Here is an 8,462-nt window from a genome sequence, read left to right on the forward strand (position 1 = left end):
GGGACCATTCACCAGATGCATGAAGGAAATAATTTGTTCTACCATGTAGTTATCCAGTATATCTCTAGAAACAGGCAGAAGACAGTATTGTCTCATTTAGCAATGCGTAAGCAGTCAGTTTATACTAAAAAGTAGCTGCTATTGATTAAATGACCAGACAGACCCTTTCAGTTAAACAATGAATGAGCAGTCAGATGTGATTGTCTTTTATAGCTATTTATTTATGAGATGAGAATATTACGTCACATAAACAACTTCAGAACGACATGCTCCTTTCCTTTGGCGCCAAACAATTTGCCAAGGAATGCTTTAAGAAATATGGTCTGGCCTTGTGAGTCTTCATAAACCCTCAGGGCTCAGAGTAAATCTCTAAGATATGTAACTTAACCATAAAACATGTTATAGCTTCGTGCAGAGCAAAATGCTTTATATAAAAACTATTAGACTATATTTTTTTTAAATGGGTGGCATGAAACTTCCTGAAAACATAGCAGTCAGTTCTTCCCCTCTGTTTCTTTGTTTCTCAGTCTAAGGCTCACAGGGAAGGCTCAGCAAACCCAGAGGAAATGAAGGAAAGGAAGACTTTTTGTTAGGATTTGAGGAACCTAGTATCTTATACTTTAGTGCTGAGTATTTGGTGGTTGTTTACTGCATCCAAAGCTAAAAGGAATTTAAAAAAAAAAAAAGTGGAGCAGACTACTCCTTGTACACTTGACTAAAACATATAGCCTGATTGCAGTCTTCGGCACACAGTTTTTTTTAAAAGGTTGCACTTTGTATGAAGGTTTCCATTTACAAATCGATAATATAAAGGGCTGTTAAATGGTTTGTTTTAATTAATAGCTAATGGTTGGAGTCCAACAGGTCAGTAGGGGTTGCTTATGATCATCTATAACGCCATCTCCTGGTGTGCTGAAACCCTCTAGAGCACATGCTACTCTCTAAGATGTTTATAACATCTATTGATCATTTATTAACCGTTTGTAAACAATTTATAAATGGAAACTTAATGAAAAGTGTGTTCAAAAAAGCTTGCGGTAAGGGAGGCCCGAAGCAGCATTGAGGTCCAGAAGATAAGGCACTGGCCTGGGAATTGGGAAACATGGGTTTTGTTCCCAGCTCTGTCATGCCGCTCTTTATGGCTTTGGACAAGTAATTTCTCTCTCCATGCCACATGTTCCCCAGGCTGGAATTCTCACTTTTTTTTGTAAAGCAACTTGGGTTTCAGTGAGCAGTGCTGTGTACTCTCCTCCACAGTAAGCATGGAAATAACACAGCGCATCAGCCCTTGAGTGGGAAGGGGAGTATTGTTCAAACTTGACTGATTTTTTGGAGGCCACATGTGCCAACAATGTTAGGGGATTGAGTTGTTCAGGGGATTGGTAATGAAATGTGTTCTGTATATACCAAGAGCTTTAGTAATCAAACAGTTTACCAAATAATGGCTCTTTGCCAACAAATATGAACTGAGTCGCTGACTTCAATTTCCTCATGGGCAGCATTCCCACCATTAACCACCGCCATATTTGCTTATTGCTATCATAAATTTGCTTGTGAAGGCTGTGTTGCTGGTGTTCATTTGATGTAAAAAAATATAGATAATTGAAGCATTTGAAATATTTTACAAATCACTTTTCAAAAACTTACTGTGGAGTAGAGTAACATGTAAACTGATTTTAATCCACAGTCTGGCTCACTGCTACTCTTTTCTGTCTTTGCTGGTCAGGAACTGATGCTGGCTTTTTTCTAGCACCAGCATTACTTAGAGTTCTGATGGCCATAGTTTCTCTGTAGTGTTTACAAGCCCTTATACTGCTAGCACAAGTTAATTTTATAATAGTCGAGATCCTGTGCAATATCTCCTGAAATCTCGCAATAGGCCATGCTATTGGGAGCTTCTCCTTGAAATACAGTGCTTGCAACTGCGGTGATTGCTTATTGGAGGACTTCATGACGAGAATGAAAACTTTACATTAAGGTAACTGTATGAATCAGTGTAACATGATAGTTTCTTGGTTGGTTGACTTTTAGACAGTGGAAGTTTTCTACATACACCCCAGCTGAGCTTTTAGTTTTGTCAATGAAGTTATAACTTGGGATAGCTTCTGCAGTGTACAGCGTTAAGTGATAAATTTTGGGTGCCAGTACTCTAGGACCAAACTTCCTGGTTTTGCGCTAGGAGTCCTCAAGTAATAGGTTGTCCGAGCTCAGTAGTAATTAGTTTGTCATACTCCTGAACTGATGCTCTTCTGGCTATAACCTTTTGTGCTGTGATCACACATTGATGATGGTTTTGTCATTTTTATCTTTTTCTTTTATAGTGATCGGCATCATATTTCTAGTGCAATTCCAGTTCCAAAGAGACAAAGTTCTACCTTCGGTGGCTTGGATGTTGGCTTATCTACTGGGCCTCCTTCCCCAGATAAGGGACACCGGAAACGGGCCAGCTCAGAGAATGAAAGACTACAGTACAAAACCCCCCCTCCTAGTTATAATTCTGCATTAGCACAGCCTGTTGCCATTGCAGCACCTGTAGAAGAGTCGGATAAAAAATCTGGATCGCTAACCTCATCCTTAGATACCTCCATGGACTTCTCAAAAGAAACCAACAAAAGAGAGGATTTGTGTGACAGTTTAAATGCAGAAAATGGGAGTCTGAATAATGTCCAAGACCAGCAGGAGTCTTTCCTGGGACATACTAGTGCAATAAATGGAACATTTCTGCCTAGTGAATGCACTGGCAGTGCAAGCAGCGAGCAGCCATGCGAGTTCCATCCTCCCCTCAGCACTGATCTTTGTTGCACTGTTGAGCAAGCAGAGGAAATAATTGGGATGGAAGCAACAGGATTCAGCACCGGAGATCAGCTAGAAGCCTTTAACTGCATCCCGGTGGACCATGCTGTGGCAGTGGAATGTGATGATCAAGTTCTAGGGGAGTTTGAGGAGTTCTCCCGAAGGATCTATGCACTGAACGAAAACATGTCCAGCTTTCGCAGACCACGCAAAAGTTCGGACAAGTAAGCTTCAACAGGAATTCGGTAGTGGACAGTACCACGGTGATATCAGTGATCTGAAATGAAGATAAAGTTGCACTTATAATCCTTTGTGTTAATTATGGAAAAATGATTAAAGCTGTTCCTTTGGTGTTGGAAAATGAACTTTGTAACTGAGAGTGATAACACAGGATCATGGTATATTCACTGTCCAGGTAAACTTTGACTCTGCTTCCAGTCCTTTCTTTGTCTGGTATTTATAAGCTGTTTTTTCAGGTACCAGAGTCCATTCTAAATACTTTCTTTGAAAGAGATTTTAGTGCCAATCAGGCCCTTGTATGAATCTTTGTCTGCTTATGTTATTATTTAGTTATTTTATTTTCATCTTTTGAGGGGAAAAAGTTAATTTAAAAATATATCTATGGTAAGACCAGCAGTCATTATATTTTTACCTTCTCCAATATACAGTTTCTCTTGAGCAATGTAGTCAGTGTTACAGAAATACCATGAACTTGCTACTTTTGAACAGCGTCTTATTCAGTTGAATTTTGCAATCCTTAAAATTTTAAGATTGCACTGATGGGTTTTCTGTTCTTTAAAGCCTGGTGTAAATGTACCAGAGAAACATGCATCTTTTTATAAGCATCTAAATGAGATTCATGCAGTTTTTCCCCACGTAAACGATACCCACACCAATTCCCTCCCCTCCTACACTCACTGCTGCTATCAGCAGGCAAAGTTTCCAGGTGGAAACCTTGAGGGCTAATTAACTTAACTATTCTTCAACAGTCATCTCTTAATCTAACCAATGGAAATTGCCCCACTCCTGGTTTAGGATTAAAATAGAGCTATTACACCACAGGCAAAAGCCTAAAAATGCATTATATTAGCAGGTTCCACCTATCATTTGTAGTATGAGATGTCTTGCTTTCAGACATCAAGGTGCTGTGATGGATTTCATGGACACTCTCAAGTAGGTCCAGACTATGTGCAATCAGTACATTGGACCTATTATGCAGTTTGATTGTAGATAGGTAGTTTACCACTGGCACATGTGTTTACAACTGCACTAATGGAAAAACAGATTTTGCAGGCTGCTCGTGATTTCCTGGTATTTGTCTGAGTTCGGATTTCATTGCTCTTGCTTTCTATATTGTATACCCAAGAATTTGGGCTCAGTTGTGAGCTCTCAAATATCAATATATATATATAGCAGAATAAAAGTTTAATTTACTTCATTATGCCTGATTTTTCTTTCCCACTTTAGCCTTTCTCTTGAACCAGTAAGCAAGTCTGTTACTTTCTAACTTCACCATAAGGTTAACCTGAATTAATTTAAACTGTGGATATGTGTAATCTAAACATTGTAGGTTGACAAACCAATACATTGAGTGTGAGATACAGTATACACATAGTTGCAGTCTAGTAGCTGCATTTTCTATGTAGCACCTTAATGAGTATATTGAAATCCTATTTATATTTTCATTAAAAGTTTCAAAAGCTTGTTTATAACTGCATTAGTTAACCTAGCCTTTCTACAGTATTTCATCTACTTTTAGGATATTGCAAGAAACATTAAAAACAGGCATTCAGAAATTAAGGCCAAGATATTAAGCATGTGTCTAACATCAAGCATGAACATATTCCATTTAACTCAGTGGGACTACTCAAATGCCTAAAGTTGAGCACATGCTTAAGTACCTTGTGGGATTGGGCCCCATCGGCCCTGGAAGATGGTGCTTCAGTTCTAACATCATGAAAAATTCCTTTGCATTCCAAAAAAAGTGTATATTTCCATAGGGTAACTAACAGCTGTTTTAAAGCACTATTACTATGCGTGGGGAAAACTTAAAAAAAATATTTTTTTACTAAACCCTATGGACAGCATAATGAGAGCCAAATTTGAATGCACAGAATTCCCATTGAAATCTCTGTGCTTCGGATGAGAACAAAGTGGTGGGATGCTTCGTGCTAATGACTTCATCTTACCTTCTTTCTCTCTTCTGCTAGCAGAGAGAAATATCGCAGAACCACCTACAACCTCCAGTCTGAGCACCAATGGCAATAGGAGTCACTCATGCACATTTGCGGGTGGAGCACTTCTACTGATACATACAGTACATGCATGAGGAAAGTCATTATATTTGGGAGTACAATGTAGCCTGTGCTGTGGTGTCTCTAAAGCCACCCAAAGAAAAGTTGTAAAATTATATCCCTTACACAGGCACCATTTGACTCAAAGCAATTGGACAATGTATTAAATGGGGTTCATAGAACATCAGTGTGACTTAAAATACTTTTTGCATTATTTTCAAATTGATTATCTCAGGTTCCACACAACCAAATGAAGCCCAATAGTTGTCTTCCCTCATGTTGTGTTGTGTTGCTCTTTAACCCAGTGTTTCTGGAGTTTATAAAAACTCTTCTAATGAACCACTATTGACCCCTGTAATTATAATGCTTATGTCACAGTACAGCTATTCTTGAGTCTGCATGTTTGTTGCACAAGTTTGCTTTACCCACTTTCTTCAATAATGAATCCTTTCAGCACACCCACACCTTAAATTGCCACCATGTTTCTTGGCAGCGTTTTATAACCTTCTACCTACAATAGTGTCTTGGGGCTAATCAAAGCATTGACAAATTTATTTTTGCCATTATAAGGCAAAATTATTGCGCAAGCCGCCACCACGTGGCTCTTTTACAGTTTGCCTTGTAAATTACTGAATTAAAAAAAAATCTTGGGGTGAGGGGGAATGGAGGCAAACTGTAAATTTGGATGATATATCACTGTGCATTTTAGTTGCCAAGAGCCTTTTAGTTTCTGCACAGCAGACACACTGTTAAGTCTGCAAGCGTTTTCAAGTGAAAATGTTTCATTGCATTTTCTTCCCCCACTAGAAATTCCTAAGATTTCTCAGAATATTAGCTTTGGAAGATTTGTGTCCAGCTCTATTTTTATAGCAAGCATAAGTGTGTTGGCTTATCCTTGCCTAGCCAGGTACTTTAAATAACTAAAACGAAATAAAATATCCCATAATAAATGGCATGTTAAAGTTCCATTGGTAATTGCAAAAAATCTCTGCATCTGTATTTATAAAATAAAATTGGTTAGTATTTATCTGAAGAGTTAAGTGTGTGGTTTCTTTACTAGATGACTATTTTAATCTGCACGTTGCTTCAAATTGCATGTTGGGGTGTCATTTGAATCCAATGTTCTCGCTCAATAAAATTTCTTGGCTTTCAATTCCTCAGCCCCACATATGAATAATATATTGAATATGAATAATCTGAAAGCAGGTTTAGTTTAAGAAAACATCATCTTGTCTCATTTGATCTGAATTTTATTTCACAAGATGGCACTCATCACTTTTTCACCCTCCTCGCAAAGAGATGCTACACAGCTGGAATAACAGAGCCACATCTCATTGTGCTGCTTTCCGGCAGCTGGATAGGCAGAGCTTTGCAGATTGTGGAAACGTCATGTTCGTTCATAAGGGAGGCGTTGCTAGTCTTCCAGCACCTTCTGTGATCCAAGCTAATAAGCAACATATGTCTGTTGAAGGAGCTTACCTTCCAGTCAAACAAGAGACCACCACTGCAACCCCTAAAAGGGAGTGACCGTGACCCAGGGCACTGTGGGTGGGAGGCAGTGCAATATGAAGAACCAAAGGGACCCTCTATGCTTCAACAGTAATGCAGAAGACATTTCTTCCCTTGTCCAAGCAGAAGGTAAAATGCCAAGACCCCAGGCAGGGGTGGGCTTGAGGGAATCTGGAGTGTGAGAGAAATGGCTTCTGAATCAGAAATCCAGTAATATACAGCCCTAAACCTCAAGCAGAGCTGGGATGGGGAGATTCTGGAGGGTTACAACTCAATAGTATTCTTCACTAACTGTCTTAAAGTGTTGTAACATCGCTGTGCACAGTTAAACAGCTCCTGCATTTCGGTAAAGAAGTGATACATATATACCATATATGACAAATAGTTTGTATTGTTTTATGGTAGGTAGATGTCCCTATGAGGTCAAGTGACTCACTTGTGATCACAGATCAGGCCAGTGGCAGACCTAGGAATATCGTAGCTTCTAATCCGTAAAATGCATAAAATAACTTCCTTTGTCCATGTAAATTATAAACTTGCATCTGACGAAGTGGGTATTCACCCACGAAAGCTCATGCTCCAATACCTCTGTTAGTCTATAAGGTGCCACAGGACTCTGTCACTTTTTACAGATCCAGACTAACATGGCTCCCCCTCGGATACTTTCTTAGACAGCTACTCATAGGCACTACATGCATATAGTAAGCTAGCACAAGGGGGAATAGATCTTAGCAGGGCCCTCTAGACCACTGTGAGGACATCAAACCCATGTTTCACTGGCTCCCAGTTAACTTCACATGGCAATTTAAGTTCTAGGTCCTCATTTTCAAAACATTTAGTGGATCAAGTCCCATCTACATTAAACTGAATTTTGATCTATGAACTGCATCAGCAGTTGTGCTCCTCTGAGACAAGACAGATCACAAAGCACATGGGAATTGGGGACAAAACATTCTCGGTTAAGGGTATGGAGCAAGCGTTCCAAAGAGACTAGGCAAATTCAGAGGTCAACTATCTGTAGGAAACTGCACAACATTCCTATTTGAAAAAGCTTTTCCACCATAGAAAGAATGACATTCAACACGGCAACATCTACCTAAACTCTACCTCCTCCTCCCCCCACCCCAAGAAAAATAAGTTTAAACACCTGAAATGAGCAAATCAACCAAACAGCAACACATACTCCAAACACCTTTTGCCAAAGAGAAATGAAAAAGCCAAAGACTTCATGAACTCTTGAAGCTTGATCCATTTTACTCCTTAGATAGAAAAATCGGGATGGGGGTGGGGGGTAATAAGAGCCTATGTAAGAAAAAGACCCAAAAATCGGGACTGTCCCTATAAAATCTGGATGTCTGGTCACCCTAGATAGAATGGTGAGGGCTACCTGTTTAAAACTGCTAAGATGGATAAGAGAGGCACTTTCATATTGCTAACTTGGTTCTGGTGAAATAAGATTGGAAACCACTGTGTGTGAGATCGAGAGAAGATTTCTGATTCTCTTGGTATCTAGAGGACTATGCATATTGTCTTTTTACAAACAGAATTTTTAATGAAAAACAGTTCCCTCCACTTGTAAATAACTGGTCTTTAGATGCAATATGTCAATCTACATATTGCAGGTGAAAGTCATGCTCTGACTAAGGCCTGGTCTACACTAAGAAGGGGGGTCGAACTAGGGTACGCAAATTCAGCTACGTGAATAGCGTAGCTGAATTCGAAGTACCCTAGTTCGACCTACTCACCTGTCCAGACGCGGCGGGGTCGAACTCCGCGGCTCCCCCGTCGACTCCACCACCACCATTTGCAGTGGTGGAGTACCGGAGTCGATCGCAGCGCTTCCGGAGTTCGAACTATTGCGTCTAG

General features: G+C 39.7%; 1 protein-coding gene across 2 annotated transcripts in view; it reads left to right on the plus strand.

Annotated features, from left to right (window-relative positions):
* Nucleotides 1-6,120, plus strand: part of UVRAG (UV radiation resistance associated) — a 148,778-nt gene extending 142,658 nt beyond the window's left edge. Inside the window, exons 15-16 of one of the 2 annotated variants that reach the window (XR_005587866.1) lie at nt 2,322-3,208; nt 5,004-6,120. Coding sequence is in view for 1 of the 2 variants with exons in the window: in XM_039498755.1 (XP_039354689.1) it covers nt 2,322-3,021 (700 nt within the window). In the remaining variant the exon portion in view is untranslated. Of the gene's footprint in view, nt 1-2,321; nt 4,232-5,003 lie in introns of those variants that run through there. The other variant, XM_039498755.1, reaches the window with a different exon arrangement.
* Nucleotides 6,121-8,462: the final 2,342 nt, after the last annotated feature.

Source organism: Mauremys reevesii, linkage group 1, assembly GCF_016161935.1.
Source record: "Mauremys reevesii isolate NIE-2019 linkage group 1, ASM1616193v1, whole genome shotgun sequence".
NCBI classification, from domain to species: domain Eukaryota; kingdom Metazoa; phylum Chordata; order Testudines; family Geoemydidae; genus Mauremys; species Mauremys reevesii.